We start from the raw sequence: 18,726 nt of genomic DNA, 5'->3' as shown, positions 1-18,726 counted from the left end.
CGGGCTCTCTGCTCAGCAGGGAGCCTGCTTTCCACGTCCTCTCTCTGCCTGCCTCTCTGCCTACTTGTGATCTCTATCAAATAAATAAATAAAATCTTAAAAAAAAAAACCTTTAAAAAAATGTTTATGTGCTTTATAACACAGCTTCCAAATATATGGAGCAAAGCCTGATAGGATTGCAAGGAGAAACAGACAAATCCACAATTATAGTTGGAGATTTCAATATCCCTTTCATAATAATTGAGAGAACAAGTAGACAGAAAATCATTAAGGATTTAGAAAACTGCAACGACACTATTAACCAACTTGACCTAATTGACATTTATCGAACACCACCCAAGAGCACCATATGCATTCATTTAAAAAGTATACAGAACATTAATGATCTGTCATCCACAAGACTATAAACTTTGTATGAACAGTGACTTTGTCTTATTTATCTTTGTATTCTCTACGCAGCATAGAGTGACACAGTAAATGTTTAATGAATTAATGCATTTATTTATTTTTTTTTAGAGATTTTATTTATTTGATAGAGAGAGACACAGCGAGAAAAGGAACACAAGCAAGGGGAATGAGAGAGGGAGAAGCAGGCTCCCCGCCGAGCAGGGAGCCCAATGCGGGGCTCAATCCCAGGACCCCAGGATCATGACCTGAGCCGAAGGCAGATGCTTAATAACTGAGCCACCCAGGTGCCCCAATTAATGCATTTAAAATCTGATGAAATATAATATATATTAAGAAAGGTTAAAGGGAAGTGCATAAACACAAAAGGTTGGCTTTAACTACCATGTTGTTAAATATAGCAGGTGTCTTTACCTCTTCTGAGAATAGGATATAATCAAATAAACTGCCTCTCTAATTGAAAGCACTGCACCCAAGCATTACATGAAATATGCAATGAAGAAAAGATTTCCACCAGTCAGTTTCATCATAGTAAGGAAGCATCTATCATTATCTTATGGATGTTGAATTTGCCAAATGCCTTTTCAGCATCAATAGAGATGATGGTCCATGATAATACATAATAACAAGAGACACCCTAATATTTAGCCATCCTTGGTTTCCTGGAGTAATTCTCTTTTAGTCACAATTTGGTATTCTTTTAAAGTGATGCTGGTTTTTGTTTACTAAGATTTTATTAGTTTTTGCATGAAGTGCTCTGTTTTGTACAAGCTTTTCTGGGGTTTGGTATCAAAGCAATATTTCACAAAAAGAATCAGGTAATATGATGACTGAGAATTGCTTCAGGGTAATCCAATGTTGGGGAGCAATAGGAGTGGGGAGACGAAAACAAAACTGGCTCTGTGCTGACAACTGTGCAGCTCAATGACAAGTGCCTTGGACCTCACAATATTTTCTCTACTGTTACATAGGTTTGAAATTTTCCTTTTTTTTAAGAATTGATTTATTTATTTGATAGATCACAAGCAGGCAGAGAGAGAGGAAGGGAAGCAGGCTCCCCGCTGAGCAGAGAGCCTGATGCAAGGCTCAATCCCAGGACCCTGAGATCATGACCCGAGCCGAAGGCAGAGGCTTTAACCCACTGAGCCACCCAGGCACCCCTGAAATTTTCTTTGTGTGTGTGTGTGTGTGTTATGTTAGTCACCATACCATGTATCATTAGTTTTTGGTGTAGTGTTCCAAGATTTATTGTTTATGTATAACACCCAGTGCTCCACGCAATACGTGCCCTCCTTAATACCTACCACCAGGCTGCTACCCTATGACTTGGCAACTGCACTACTGGGTATTTACCCCAAAGATACAGATGTAGTGAAAAGAAGGGCCATATGCACCCCAATGCTCATAGCAGCAATGTCCACAATAGCTAAACTGTAGAAGAAGCCGAGATGCCTGTCAACAGACAAATGGATAAAGATGTGGTCCATATATACAATGGAATATTACTCAGCCATCGGAAAGGATGAATACCCAACTTTTGCATCAACATGGAGAAGACTGGAGTGGATTATGCATAAGGAATAACAAAATTTTCTGAAATAAAAAGTAAAAAAAAAAACCAGAATTGGGGAAATTTCCTTCCTTTTCCATGCTTTTAGACATTTAAACAGGATTGAAATGATCTATTCTTATACAGTTTGGCAAATCCCCCTACTTATATTTCATTCTCCATTCAATTTGGGCCATTTATACTTCGTTATAACATTTATTACTTCATCCAGATTTTCCAACATATTTGTATGGAATCTTTCTTGTTTGGGGTATTTGTGTCTTCTACAGGAGGCTTTTTAAATTTTTTAAAAATTTTTATTTATTTTTATGATTTTATTTGTTTATTTGACACAGAAAGAGAGGGGGAGAGAGAGGCAGGCAGAGGGAGATGGAGAAGCAGGCTTCCTGCTAAGCAGAGAGTCTGACGCAGGGCTTGATCCCAGGACCCCGGGATCATGACCTGAACCAAAGGCAGATGCTTAACCAACTGAGCCACCAAGCGCCCCCATTATGGTAGTTTTAAAACATGAGCAAAAATAAAGAGAACAGTGTAACGATCACACATGTACCCATTACCCAGTGTTACAATCGTCAGCATTTTGCAAACTTGTTTCATTCAAACCACCTTCCACCTTTTTTCTGGAATATCTTAATGTACATCATGTTATTTTATCAATAAATAGCTCACTATGGATCTCTAAGTGATAAAGGATTTTTCCATGACCATCATATCATAACATACCCCCAAATTAATAATAATTTATGTTATCTAATAAACAGATGATTTTTTTTGAGATAGGAGAAATGTAGGCAAGAAGCCAAAAGAAAGATAAAAATTGAGACTCTAAGAAACTAGGGCAAAATGAAATACCAACGTCCTGGTGTGGATTGAAGACCTGAATCCACAGAAGGTACACAAGATTCTGAGACTGGAGGAAAGGAAAAGAAGGAAAATAAATGAAAGAATGTCTATTGGGGAGTGAGATTTGAGGCATTCATGTCTGATGCTCTCTAATTTTCTTGATGAAATAGAAGGTAAGTTTGTTGTGAAGAACATTATTGAATAGGGAGTTTGGCGGGGGGTTGTGACCAAAGAGAAGGAAAAGAAGAGTAAGTCAGCCCCAAAGAATAAAGACCACAGATTTATATTGGCTCCAGTCCACACATGGTTGCAAAACAAAAAAAGTGAATGGCTCAAAACAAGGATCTCAGGATGAAAAATGGGAGAATAAGAAAATAAGAGAACTTGTAGGCTAAGACATAACGGTTATAGAAAGAGATATTAGAATTGAAGCTTTTTGAACAAATGAAACAAGATGGGATCGGGGGGAAGACAAACCATAAGAGACTCTTAATTTCACAAAACAAACTGAGGGTTGCCGGGGGGAAGAGGGGTAGGGAGAGGACTGTTGGGTTATGGACACTGGGGAAGGTATGTACTATGGAGAGTGCTGTGAAGTGTGTAAACCTGGTGATTCACAGACCTGTACCCCTGGGGCTAATAATACATTATATGTTAATTAAAAAAATAAAAAATTATTTAAAAAAAGAATTGAAGCTTTTAGAGGTAGTATACTTATAAGGAATGGTGGGGTCAGGATATGGACATGGAGAATGGGAAGGTGAAGCTGACTACAGGTGAAGCTTCCTGGCATTAAGAAGGTCGGGAGTCTTTTTTATTTATTTATTTATTTATTTGACAGAGAGAGAGAGATCACAAGTAGGTAGAGAGGCAGGCAGAGAGAGAGGAGGAAGCAGGCTCCCTGCCGAGCAGAGAGCCTGATGCAGGGCTCGATCCCAGGACCCTGGGATCATGACCTGAACTGAAGGCAGAGGCTTTAACCCACTGAGCCACCCAGGCACCCCAAGAAGGTCAGGAGTCTTAAGACCATGCACTGGTAAGTGAAGTGAAAATAAAGTTGTTCAACATAACAGCAAAATTGGAGGTTGAAAGAAAGAGTGTAAACTGGGAGCTAAGATCCTTAATGAGATTTGAAGAGTTACCAGAAAATGACTAATGCAGAGATGAGGGGATAAAGAGTGATATCGTTGAATGGCAAAAGTTTCAAGTGATCAGGGATTTCTAATAGAAATTGAGTAGTAAGGATTGGAGAATAGCACTGGAGAAGAGGGTGCTGACCCGGCTCCTCCAACATTGAGGGTGGTATGGTGTGAGAAATCCCTCCTTTTGAGAGGTTGAAAGGAAAATGATTCTTCTGATATTAAGGGTTTTATACTGCTCGAACCATTCATAGTTTATTTATTTATTTTAAAAGATTTTATTTATTTATTTGACAGAGAGAGAGAGACACAGCGAGAGAGGGAACAGAAGCAGGGGGGAGTTGGAGAGGGAGAAGCAGGCTTCCCGCCAAGCAGGGAGTCCAACACGGGGCTCAATCCCAAGACCCTGGGATCACGACCTGAGCTGAAGGCAGACACCCAATGACTGAGCCATCCAGGTGCCCCCCCATTCATAGTTTATTTAAGTAAACCCCAAATCCTCAATCAGAATGCATATTAAATTCACCTAATTTTATTTCAGTAGATTTTCTTAATAATAATTTTTTATATTATTAAATTATTTATAATAATTTTTTTAATAATAAAAATGATCAGTTGTGGGAGGTAGGGATAGGGTGGCTGGGTTATGGACATTGGGGAGGCTATGTGCTATGGTGAGTGCTGTGAAATGTGTAAACCTGATGATTCACAGACCTGTACCCCTGGGGCAAGTAATACATTATATGTTAATAAAAATAATTTCAAAAATTTTATGATAAAAAAAATGATGGTGACGATCATATTTTAATTTTGGGGGAGAGAGTGAAAGTTTGCAACCTAAATTATTTACTTTTATTTTTTCCAATTAAAATTTTAACAATGTTTAAGCCCATATAAAATTTTACCTTAAATAATTTAATAGCTTCTGTCTGTAGAGCTTCAGAAGGTAGTGTTGTCAGTGGGGAAATGATTCCTTCTTTGCTGTGACACAAAGTAGGGTGTCTCCATATCTGAGAAGCTAAATACATAATAAAGTGTGAACAGAAAACAGAAGATTCACTTATTTTGGCCTCCCATTAATTAGCCCTCTAGAAATGAGCTCATTCAGGCCTAGCTCACAACCTTAATTCATACAGGTCACAAGAAAACTTTGGCAATGTTATCTTACTTGTTTCCAGGCCATTGGGATTTTCATGTTTCTGTTTTGGATAAACTAATCTAGGAGAGCACTATCACATTGCTGAAATGTGCTAAAGATTGGTGACCCAGGTAGGAGATGCATCCGAGAAGGAGCTGGTGAGAGACAGAAGAAGAGAAGCCAAAGTAGAGGGAGATAGAAAGGTAAAGAGAAACTCAAAGTCTTTCCTAAAATCAACATTTGTTAAATTCCTATGCTAGATACTACAAATATGATCTCTGTATTATGTATAGCATAGAATCTATATTCTCAATGGGGACACCTGAGCCATAAAAAATAATTTCAATGAACAGCAACAAATGCTATAAAAGAGTTAAGTGCACAGGGCATTGGGACATACTTTTAACGTTTATTAAGCACCTTTTATAAGCCAGAGGCTGATGTGGAGTAGGCTTGCTAGTGGGGGGAGTTCCTATGGTAGGTAGGATTTTATCAGGTTAGTGAGAAATGTGAAGGAAGGGGAAATTTCAGACAGATGGAGTAATGTGAGTGAAGATAGAAAGATTACAGGACATGGCATATCAGGGGCTGATGGAGTCTAAGAACCACAGTGAGAAACCCGGCCCGTGACGAACAAAGCCAATGAACAGATGGGTACATTAAATAAGAACTCACAAAGTAAAAACTCAATTAGGCTAAGGGAGTTGGGTCCATTTCATAAACTATAAAGCCTTATACGTTATGAACTTACAAGGTTCTCCTTCAATATTTAGCAGTTTGCAAACAAGTTGTTCAAATTCTGATCCAACATTTACATTGTTACTTCCTGCTGCAACAGTCAGATGATAAAGCCAAGTGTCCTTAAAATCAAAACACATTAATAGAGATGTTAACCAAGATATAATTTTTGATGACTTAAAGAAAAAGCAACTGTATAAACAGTAGAGAACTTTGTCACTGAAAAAATTCTTTAGTTTTTAAATAATAACCAAAAGTCATCTAGTCAAACAGATCTGAAGCAAGCTCACTTGAATTATGCTCATAGTGCTTTTTCCCATTGTTCACATTTTTATTGTTTTCTATAGATGTTTCTTAGAAAAGCATGATAAAATTAAGGAAGTTAATATGATGTCGAAAAACTAGAATAAATGCAACCAGTTCATATTCTTTTAAGAAACCTAATAAAGTCTATCAAATTTAAAATCTGACTCTGAATACATACGAATAACACATTCAAAATACTTGGGAAATCCGGAAAATTTAAGGAAGAAAATAATACCCAGAAAGAACTTACCTCAACACAATAAAGGCCATATAAGAAAAGCCCACAGCTAAAATACTCAATGGTGAAAAACTGAAAACTTTTCTTCAAGATCTGAAACGAAGCAAGGATGCCCTCTCATGCTACGTCTATTCAATATAGCACTGGAAGTCCTAGCCAGAGCAATAAGGTAACAAAAAGAAATAAAAGGCATCCAAATTGGGAAGGAAGAAGTAAAATGATCTCTCTTTACAGATGACATGATTTTATACATAGAAAACCTTAAAGATTCAAAAAAAATATTGTTAGAACTAATAAATGAATTCAGCAAAGCTGCAGGATACAAAATCAACATATATAAGTTAGTTGCATTCCTATACACTAATAATGAATTATCCAACAGGAAAATGAAGAAAATAATACCATTTACAATGGCATCAAAAAGAATAAAATACTTAGGAATAAACCTAACAAACCAGCTGAGAGACTTGTACACCAAAAAACTATAAAATACTGATGAAATAAATTAAAACAGACACAAATAAATGGAAAGATATTTAGTATCCATGAATTGGTAGGATTAGTATTATTAACATGTCCTCACTACCTAAAACACCTCCAGATTCAGTGCAATTCCTATAAAAATTCCGGTGGAATTTTTAACAAAAATAGAAAAACCAATCCTAAGGAGCCACGAAAGATCCTGAATAGCCACAGCAAATTTGAGCAAGAACAAAGCTGGAGGCATCATACTTCCTGATTCAAAATATATTACAAAGCTACAATAATCAAAACAGCTTGGTATGGCATGAAAACAAACATATAGGCCAGTAGAACAGAACAGAGAGCCTGGAAAAAAACCCCATGCATATATGGTCAACTTATCTTTGGCAAGACTGCCAAGAATACATAACGGGGAAAGGATAGTCTCCTTGATAAACGGTGTTGGACAAACCGAATATCCGCATGCAAAACAATGAAATTGGACCCTTATTTTATACCACACACAAAAAATCAACTCAAAAATGGAATAAAGACTTAAACATAAGACCTGAAACAACAAAAGTCCTAGAAGAAAACATAGGGACAAAGCTTTTGGACGTTGACCTTGGTGATGACGGCTTAGATTTGATACTAGAAGCACAGGCAACAAAAGTAAAAACAGACAAGTGTGATTATACTAAACTAAAAACTTGCACAGCAAAGGAAGCAATCAATAAAATGAAAGGCAACTTATGAAATGGGAGAAAATATTTGAGAATCATTTATTTGATAAAGGGTTAATATCCAAAATATATAAGAAACTCCTACAACTCAATAGTAAAGAAAACAATTAGCCCAATTAAAAAATGAGCAAAGGAAAAAGAAATGGGCAAAGGAACTGAATAGACATTTCTCTAAAGAAGACATGCAGATGTCCCACAGATACCTGAAAAGGTGTTCAACATCACTAATCACCAAGGAAATACCAATCAAAACCATAATAAGATATTACCTCACATTCAGTAGAATGGCTTGTATTGGGGCATCTGGCTCCGTCAGTAAAGAGTCTGCCTTCGGCTCAGGTCATGATCCCAGGGGCCCTTCATTGGGCTCCCTGCTCAGTGGGCAGTCTGCTTCTCCCTCTGTCCCTCCCCCTGCTCTTGTGCACACACTCTCTCTCAAATAAATAAATAAAACCTTAAAAAAATGGCTTTTATATTTAAAAAATGATAGCAAATGCTGGCAAGGATGTGGAGAAAAGGGAACACTTAGCCACTGCTAGTTGGCATGTAACTGATGCTGTTGCTGTGGAAAACATTATGGAGGCTCCACAAAAACTAAAAATAGAACCACCCTATGTTCCAGCAATTGTTCATCTGGGTACATATCCAGACAAATTGAAATCAGGATCACGAAGAGATATCTGCACTCACATGTTTATCTGCAGCAATAGTCACAATAGCCAAGAACTGAAAGCAGACTAAATGTCCACTGACAGACGAATGGCTAAAATAAATGTGGTATATACAGACAATGCAATACCACGCCGTAAAAAAGAAAGAGTAATTTATAAAAGCTGTTTATATATATATATATATATATATATATATATATATATAAAAGAAAGAGTAATTTATAAGTTGTTTATATATGTAAATATATAATATATATTTAATATATAATATTATAATATTAATATATAATATATAAATTATTTTATAATATTTATATATATAATATATAAAATATATATAATATATAAAAATATATATGATTTATATATATAAATTATATATATTACCCAGATGTAATTATAAATTAATATATATTATATATAAATATATTAATATTATAATATTAATATAATGTATATTACATATATGTTTATATGTTAAAGATATAGTAGCCATCCATGAAAAATTTCATTTTTTTGTATTATCCTTTTGGTTCTGCTTGTGATTTTATTCGATATAGAGAAGCATTTCAGTTTGTTTTTTTTTTTAAGTTTTTTGTTTTTTTTTAAATTCATTTGAGAGCGAGAGAGAGAACATGAGCTGGGTGGAGGGTCAGAGGGAGAGGGAGAAGCAGGCTCCTGCTGAGCAGGGAGCCCAATGTGGGGCTTGATCCCAGGACCCTGGGATCCTGACCTCAGCCAAAGGCAGATGCTTAACCAACTGAGACACCCAGGCACCCCTCAATTTTTTGTTCTTGAATATTATCACCCATTTCTACTGTGATTTCTTACATTGTTTTTTCTTTTTAGAAAGTGCCTTCTGGGGCACCTGGGTGGCTCAGTGAGTTAAGCCTCTGCCTTTGGCTCCGGCCATGATCTCAGGGTCCTGGGATTGAGCCCCACATCAGGCTCTCTGTTCGGAGGGGACCCTGCTTCCCCCTCTCTCTCTGCCTGCCTCTCTGACTACTTGTGATCTCTCCCTCTCTCTGTCAAATTAATAAATAAAATCTTAAAAATGAAAAAAAGAAAGTGCCTTCTACTCAGAGATCAGATAAAGTCTCTTTGAAAAAATAATTTCATTTAACTCTTTACATTCATTTAGAACTATTTTACTATATGTGTGAGATGAAAAACTAATGTTTTCCTAAATAGCCTATTTCCTCAGTATATAATGAGCATACCATACTATGTATTGAATAATCCATTACCTCCCCTTAATCTGTGATGCTTCTTTTATCACAAATTAGATATATTTATTTTACATTATATTAACTTTTATATTGTTTACATATTACACATACATATACATATAATGATTCATTTTCAATTGTATCTAAACCAAAATTTTGTTGGAAATGAGTAAAAAATATAAGGGGGAGGCCTTGGAGTCACCTCAAAATACTCAGTCTAAGAGATACAGTTTTTTTTAAATAAAGATTTTATTTATTTATTTGACAGAGAGAGAGATCACAAGTAGGCAGAGAGGCAGGCAGAGAACGAGGAGGAAGCAGGCTCCACACTGAGCAGAGAGCCTGATGCAGGCCTCGATCCCGGGACCCTGAGATCATGACCTGAGCTGAAGGGAGAGGCTTAACCCACTGAGCCACCCAGGAGCCCCGAGATACACATTTTGAAAATAAGCTCCCTTTGTCTTCTGCCTTCATGTACTAATTTCAGCCTTGAGATCACTTTTGATGAGAAGATAGAAAAATGACATGTGAACAAGGCTACTTTCGAGGGACATGAAGAATCTCTGAAAATAGAGCTGAAGGTCTTTAATAAAGTTCTTTTCTTCGTGTCCATAAAATTGATTTGATGATTATTACCAGTACTTAATGACATGAATGTACACCATTCAAAATCAACCAGTAAGTCCCTAGGTACCTTTTCATGTTTGGATCCAATCAGGAGGTAAGTTGGACCTTGGTCTTTTGGGTGGATCACAATGGTATAATGTGTAGATAACAGACTTCTCCCGCTGGCTTCATAATCTTCATCTGAATCACAGGATCTATCAACCTCTTCAACTTTAGCCTCCCACAGTTTGATTTGACCTAAAGGAAACTAAAGTGAATGTTAGTGATTATGAGGAAGGCACTTTTTAGATCTTTTCCCACTAAAATTTTTCATAGTCCCTTTCATGCTTACATTTATAAAGCATATCTTAGCATATCTTTCTTTTTAAATGAATGCCTAAAGGCAGTTGGGTTATCCACATTGTTACAAAAGAGTAGCCCCAACTAAAATGCCCAATTGTCATAGAAACGAAGAGTTCAACTACTAGCCAAGAAGCTACTTCTGTGCAGATTATTCCTTACACTAAAATGACCCATTTCCTAGTCAAGTAATTACGTAATTCAGTCAAAATATTCATTTGACTTCCTCCTCCCTGCCCCCCACAGAATTCATTAGTTAAGGTACTGGATCAAAAGGACACGTATAGACAAAGTCTCAATACTATTCATAGAGTGACGAGGCTAGGGAGCTGATACAAAGAAGTGTGATTAACTATCACCCTAAATCCCAATGAGAAGTGTTTTGAGAGTATTTATTAACACATGTATCACAAGATAATGTCATGATTCTTCCATCTTACTTTAAGAGTAAGAAAAAACTTCCTACTTCCTAAAGCTGATTTATATTGAGTTTTACCTACTTTATTGTCAAAAGCAATCCAATCCGCTGTGTTGAATATTTAGCATATTTGTTTTAAAACTTTTGCTTTAATTAAGTACATTTATTCTAGGAAAATACATGGTCTGCTTCAAATTTACAGCTTCTAAAATATTTTATCAGGTTTGCAATTGCAGTCTGAAAATGTTCATTCTAACCTCAAGGATATTTGCCATCATCCATTTGCATGCTTGGGTTGAGGGCTCAGTGCTTGGATTTTTTTCCCATCTACTCTCAGTCTCCAGGTGATCTCATCCAAGCTTATGGCTTTAGTACTGGCATATATCAGCTACTCTTACATTTGTAACTCCAGACTCACTTTCTCTATTAACTGTCTAATAGCATCTCAAACAACTTGCTCTGCCCAGTCTTTTCTATCTCAGTTGCTGGCAACTTAATTTTTCTGTTTAGCCCCAAACTCTGGCATCAATACTGACCTCCTCAAACACACCAGGCACACTCCTGCCTCAGGCCCTTTGCACTGGCTGTTCCCTCTGCCTGGCAGGCTATTGCCTGAAATATCCACATGGCAGCTCTTTTACTTCCTTCAGACCTAATTAAAATGTCACCTTCTCAGTAAGGTTTTACCTGAATATCTTATCTAAGCTGAATTATTATCTGCCTAATAGCTGATTAATAGTGTTAATCAAATTAAATTAATCAAATTAAATCATTTCATTAAATGTATTGTCTTGCATGGGAAACATGACTTTTCCCCATTAAATTAATAACTATTTTCTCAGTAGTCACTATGGTGCAAAGCACTCTTCTGGGCACTGAAAGAAGAAAATTTACTTCTGAAGGGAAAAAAATGCAAAATTAACTTACCTACATGCTTTCAGAAAAAGAAAGGCAGGAAAGCAAAAGCCAAATAAATAAATAATGAATAATATGTTTTACTTATTAAATAAATAAAATTTTATTTATTGAATATATTTATTATATATTTATAACATTATATTTATAATAATACATAGGTAGCAAGCTTTTAAAAATGGGATAAAGAAAACTAATTCTATGGTGATAGTATATGACAATACTATCCTGATTAGGCATATCCAATTATATGAAAATCAAGAGTCCATGCACCCCAGCATTTAAAGATGATTATTCATTTTACCAAAGGATTTGCTAATTCACTATTCCAAAAAAAACAGTAAAAAGACCTAGTATTTTTACATATTTTGACTGAATAAAAAAAGACACTGATCCAGATAAAAACAAATTGTTTTACATGAGATGAAGTAGGTCTATCCAGATTCACATACGTTCTCAATACTTTCCAGGGGTTATAATGGATTTCTACTCATCCATCTACATCCTTCTGAATTGTTTCTTCTGTGACCAATGTTACCCATTTTTATTACATTATTATTATTAGTGAGAATATTTAAGTTCTACTCTCTTAGCAAATTTTAAATAATATCCTCTTTATGAAACATATACTTATTATAGGAAATATAGAAAGGTATAAGAGAAGGAAAAAATCACTTATAAATTCTTCCATTACAGATAATTATTCAACATTTTGATATAGTTCTTTTTTAAGATTTTATTTTTAAGTAAGTTCTACACCCAGTGTGGGGCCTGAACTCACAACCTCAAGATCAAGAGTCACACGCTCCACCGACTGAGCCAGCCAGGCGCCCCTTTCTTTGTATGGTTCTTTCCGATTTTTTTGCTATGCATTTTTTTTTACATGGATAGGCCGGCATGAGAATTAGAAATTCTCCATCCCAACCATCCTCCTCTAAAATCTCCTGGTAAGTGCAGACGAGAAGTTGGGAACCTTGTCAGAATCCCCTTCTCTCCAGGGTTCTCAGAGCCTGCCCCTGAGAAAACCTACACAAGGTGCGGAAGGTAAGGGTTAAGGAGAAGCTGTAATTCTCTCGAGACACTTGTAGTCTGACGCATGGGCTGATGGGAGCGTCACAGAGCTTTCTGCTAAGCTGTTGAGGACCAGCTGCCTCCGTGCTTTGGACTCAGACATCCAGGGGCAGCTTCCCTGGCCTCTGTTCCCCCAACCTTTCTAAGCATTATAGAACTTTTCTAAAAGTGATGGATGTCCCTAATTCTATATTAGAACTGCCAGACCTGGGATACACAGAGTGTCTTCTGTTTTCCTGACTAAAATTAGTTGGGGTTATACTGAATGTATGATTTTGTACTGGGCTTATCCGTGTCACATTTTTATGTTAGTATCTTCCCACATGACCTCAGAGGTATCGTTTTTCATAGCTGATTGTGTTAATTTCCATCCCATGAGCAACACTAATAATGGCATGCATCTTAAATACATACTGGTCAGAACTGAGAGTGCCATCTGAAAATGGAACAGAGAAATAATAACGGACTGACATGACCCTACATGGTCACTGGAGCAAGAAGCTTGATCTCATTAACACAATAATCAGTCACAGACCATTCTGTGGAGCTGGCAACATTTTGTGCAAGTACTTTTGGCCCATGTTGGTTCAATTTTTAGTTTCAGGAATCCAAAAGTGATGCAGCATAGTGATAACTGGGCATACATTTCACCTTTGAAAGCTATCCCACCTTTCGCCTCTGAGAGTGAAGACAACTCAAGTTCTTTTTGGGAGGAGATTCATTTAAAAATGAATATAAGGATAGAAGATGGATAGATCAGTGGATAGATAAGTGGTATCAAGGGATTTGAGGGCCTGGGATAGGGCTGGATTCTTTCCCTCCCCAGATTTTTCCTTCCTATCTTGCTGTCCCCTTCCTTCAACCTTACCTAGTCTGTCAGAACCTGGGAAAAGATGAGAAATTGATGCTGGGAGTGGGGAAGACCTCTCTTTTAAGACCAAGATGCATTTCTTAAAAATTGCTAAGACTTCTAATTAAGAATCAAGACCTCTATAGGTATGTGATTATCTCAGTAATAAATTTAATGCAAGACTGCAACCTTATCAAAAATTCTAAAGTTTTAGCTAGTAGTGGAAGCGTGAAAGAGAACACTTTGAGCTAAAACCAACATTAGCTTATTAAAAATACATACATACCTTATCTTCTTGACTACGAAAATAATATAATGTTTTTCCTATAAGTGTACACCAGACTCTCTTGGAGTAGCCATGCTTTACCTGAAATCATATTTCAAAGAATTACAAATGTAGCTCAGAACTTGGACACGTTGAAATATAGCATATGCACTCTGCCAGAAACTCTGTATGTATTCAGTTTGTTCAAGGTTAAGTGATATTCCAACTAGACTGTGCAAATGTGGTTTAAGATTGACCTGTTCTAGCAGTACCAGGGCACGTCTGGCTTCGGTGTTCACCGCTTAATGCTCAAAAAATGTTTGCTGTATGTCAAGGACTATGCCTAGGGCTGAGAATTCAGAGACAGATAAAACAAAATGCCTATTTTATAAGTAAGTGTATTTCATAGTTACCATATTTCCTAGGTTTTCAGTAACCTTGTGGCTCTCTGGGTTAACCCCCTAATAATGTTAGAAAGAGAAGATTAAAACCTTCAAAATCTAGTGCTTTCCCCTATGTTAAAGATTCACTCATTAAAAACATTTGGTGCCTTCTCTAAATGGATTCATACACAACAAGAAAATAATATTAATATAATAACTATATACTGAATATTGCCTATATGTCAGGAACTATGTTCAATGAGGGGGACAGAATTTGAATCTAGCTCTTGATTTTGAATGGTCAGAGATGGCTCTAGGGCCTGGGAAAAGGCATATGAACAAGACACAGGCTCTTTAAACAAGGAGATCACAACCTTGCAAGGAAGACAATGAAACCAACAGTATGCTATATATCATCAATAAGACCACAAAACATGGGAAGCCTGGGTGGCTCAGTTGGTTAAGCAGCTGCCTTTGGCTTAGGTTATGATTCCAGGGTCCTGGGATCAAGTCCTGCATCGGGCTCCTTGTTCAGCCTTCCTCCCCCTCTGCCTGCTCTGCCTGCCATTGCCCCTGCTTGTGTGCTCTCTCAATCTGATAAATAAATAAATAAAATCTTTTAAAACAACACAAAATATTTACATTTATATCTGTTCCATGTGGAAGACATTTACTTAAAATTTTTACTGAATATTGTAGGTTTCTCATCATTTGGTGGCTTTATGAAGATCCTTACTGTAAGTTCCTCCCTGGCCCAGTCCTGCCTAGGTACCGGCATTGAAGATCTTTGCCGGAGAGTCCCAGTTACACTGTCAAGCCTAGAAAAACACCAAGAACTCCATTCTCGCCAGTGGACAAGATTTCCAATAAGCCCTAGTGCTCCAGATCTAGAATGTGGCATGCCTGGTTCCACCTGCCCTAGAGTCCTCCTTCCCTGGCAGCCCTGCCAAGCCTTGAAGCTAGCGCCTCTCCTGCAACAGAATGGGCTTCAATCTGGAGAGGTCTACCTTCTAGAAACCAAGACACTGGCCAGTAAAACTAAAGCCCGACATGCTGTTGTCACACTTGCCCATGGTGATAAGTATTAAGGAGAAAACTAATGCAGAAGAAAGGGAGGAAGTGCTTGGGGAGAGGGGAGGGGGTGTGTTTTACAGTTTAAAAGAAGGGGCTCAGGAAGGCTTCCCTGGTATCAAGTCAGGTCCTGAAGGAGGTAGATGAGCCATGCAGTCATCTGAGGGAAGAACACTCTGGACAAAACAGGTAAATGAGAAAGCCCGGGGATGGTGTGTCTGAGACTGAGCAGTGCGGGGATAGGAGAGGTCACTGGGGAAGGGACATGAGGGGCGAGAATAGGAGGTATGTATGTTTTGCAGGGCCCTTGGGATGACTTACATTGAAATGGCCTGTTCTGATAGTACACTGAGAAGAAGAAAAATAACTGCCACAACAGATTTTATGGGAGGCAAGTCACTGTAGTAGAAAAGGCCTGGGTTTTGAGGTCAAAGGAAACAACATTTAAATTCCAGTTCTGCCTCATGCTAGATGGAGGTCCTCAGGTGACTGACTTAACCTTTCAGCCTTTTTTTATTTCCCAAAAGATTTTATTTATTTATTCATTCATTCATTTGACAGAGAGAGATCACAAGTAGGCAGAGAGGCAGGCAGAGAGAGAGAGGAGGAAGAAGGCTCTCTGCTCAGGACCCTGGGATCATGACCTGAGCTGAAGGCAGAGGCTCAACCCACTGAGCCACCTGGGCGCCCCAGCCTTTTTGTCCATAATGTGTAATTACTGTGTATCTTATTGGGCTGATGTGATGACTAAGGGAGAACATGTAAATAAAGGGAAATAGTAGTTACTCAATAAATGCTTCCTTCTTCACTATGAATAAGGAGAAATAAAACACATGTCATTTAAATCCACACATGCAGCCAGCCTTTGGGCTTTCAAAGCTGCAGTTTAAGCAAATACCATCATCTAAAGTCTGATGGATTTAAAATCCTGCTTGAGCAAAACCAAAAAATGTTTCATTTGGCAAGACTTGTTTCAGTTTAATTAAATTTAGAAACATATTTATAGACAAATATCCTGGAAGTTTTAAATAGTTTGTGTCACCCAGGCTTCTTTTTTTTTCTCTCTCTCTCTCTTTCTTCTCTTCTTCTTTTTTTTTTTTTAAAGATTTTATTTATTTACCTGACAGACAGAGATCACAAGTAGGCAGAGAGGCAGGCAGAGAGAAAGGAGGAAGCAGGCTCCCTGCTGAGCAGAGAGCCCGATGCGGGGCTCGATCCCAGAACCTTGAGATCATGACCTGAGCTGAAGGCATAGGCTCAACCCACTGAGCCACCCAGGTGCCCCAACCGATTGTATTTTGATCTGGTGGGGAAGCTATAGGCTTGAGAATTTGGGAGAGGAGAGATGACCGTGGGAGTTTCTACTTTGTATAATGACAGAGGCTAATCATTAGGGTATGATATACTGTGTCTTCAGAGTTTCAGGCAGAACCGATAGGCAGGACCTTTGTACGGATCCAAGGTAAAAAACAATGTTTTTCAATTATTTCATGTGCCAAAACCCTGGGATTTGAGGTTGTCTTTAAATTTTTACAAGGATTCTTCTAGCCTAATTTGCTTTATTATGAATTTCCCAGAATAGGTCAGAGTTTTAAGAAATCTTGATATAATCAGATGTACGCATAAAGACAGTGCTTTTAAAACAACTTTACATGTGAATTGGCAAAGGTCTTTGTTAACTTGTAGTTCTTCAAAGGTACACATTGTTCTATTTTAAAGATAAATCATTTCAATAGTATGCTCTCTACAGCCAGATGCATTATACTCCAGTTTTGCTGAGAGGCTCTTCTGGATTTTGTTTAAAAGAAGAAGAAAGAGGGGCGCCTGGGTGGCTCAGTGGGTTAAAGCCTCTGCCTTGGCTCGGGTCATGATCCCACTTCACCTCTCTCCTGGCTTCTTCCGTTCATCTCACAAACTCAAGGTATGTCTTTGCCATCCTAAAAATGCTTCTCCTAATACCATGCTCCCTTCAGCTTCATTCCTTCTGACATGCTGGACTGCGCAGACAGCTCTTCAAAGTCAAATACGGCACTTACTCATCTCCCCTTCATCTTCCAACACACTGCAGTCTGCCTTTCTTGCTAAGCACTCCACACAGCATCTGATACTGCAGACCACTCCCTCCTGTCACCACTCTACTCCCTAGCCCTCATGACTTGCTTCCCAGGGTCTCTTCACATACTTCCTTTATGTGCTCTCAGCTTTTGTAAAACCCAGTGTTCCAGCAGCAGTCCATGGCTCGGCTGCAACACACATGTGCCTGGGAGACTTCTCTCACTGTCACGAATTCAACCACCAAATACATACTGAGGATTCCCCAAATCCTTCTCTCCAACCCAGCCCCCTCCTCTGATGTAGCCTGGTGTTGCCACTGCCTGCTGGACTTCTTAATCCTTAACTCAAGTATCCTGAAAGTTCTAAAAATTGGCATGGTCCCAAATAGCCTTTGAATCATCCTAAAACTGCTCCTCCTCCCTGAGCTCTCTTCTCATTTATTATTTTTTATTTTTAAGTAAGCTCCACACCCAGCATGGGGCCCAACACAGGACTCAAGCATGACTGTGAGATCAAGATTTGAACTGAGGTCAAGAGTCGGACACTTAACCCGAGTGACTGAGCCATGCAGGTGCCCCACCCTGAGCTCTCTCATCTTTCACCCAGCCAATCTTGTCTTTCCCATTTCTGGACCCTGAATTCAAAAAAATCTAACCAAAGATTTTATGTCCTAACATTATCTATATTCACTCTCTCCTCTCTTTGCTTATGATCAGTTCAGAGTCTCATCCTTTTCCCAAGAACCACTTCTGCTATCTCTGCTTTGCATCCCCAGCTTGCCTCCGACAAATCTGCCTTCCTCTCAGCAGAATGATCTGTTAATAACATGAACGAGCCCCCGCTCCTATTATCAGCCCGAAGGGTTTCACGCCACCTTCAGGGTGCGGAATAAAGTCCTTAACTAAACAAAAAAGCCGTCCATGATCAGGATGATCAGAACCCTCCAGCTTGTTCTCCAAAGGACTTGTCTTCAGTGGAGGTGGTGCTCTGTCTTTGCGATACTCTGTCTTTGTTCTCCCTGTCTCCCAGCTTGGGAAACCTTCCTTGCCCATTTCCATTTGGAAATCTCTCTGAAGACTCAGCATGAATGATTCTTCTCTCAGAAGTTGTTCCTGATCCCACAGGCTAAATTAGATTTCGCTGTGACCTTACCATGCGTCTCGTAACTGTGCTTAGTACATGTCATTATAATATGCTATTTCCTTTTCTTTCCCAATAGGTCATGAGGTTCTCTGAGGGATGGGGCAGTG

General features: G+C 38.2%; 1 protein-coding gene across 1 annotated transcript in view; it reads right to left on the bottom strand.

The window, feature by feature from the left end:
- The window catches only part of PLEKHH2 (pleckstrin homology, MyTH4 and FERM domain containing H2), a 112,812-nt gene that overhangs the window by 31,234 nt on the left and 62,852 nt on the right, over positions 1–18,726 (bottom strand). The window contains 4 exon segments of the mRNA XM_047745630.1: positions 4,863–4,975; positions 5,847–5,955; positions 10,177–10,356; positions 13,989–14,069. Of these exon segments, the coding sequence (XP_047601586.1) occupies positions 4,863–4,975; positions 5,847–5,955; positions 10,177–10,356; positions 13,989–14,069 (483 nt within the window).

This window comes from Lutra lutra, chromosome 9, assembly GCF_902655055.1.
Source record: "Lutra lutra chromosome 9, mLutLut1.2, whole genome shotgun sequence".
NCBI lineage: Eukaryota > Metazoa > Chordata > Mammalia > Carnivora > Mustelidae > Lutra > Lutra lutra.
Note: the sequence above shows the minus strand (reverse complement) of the source record. Positions and strands in the feature narration are given on the sequence as shown.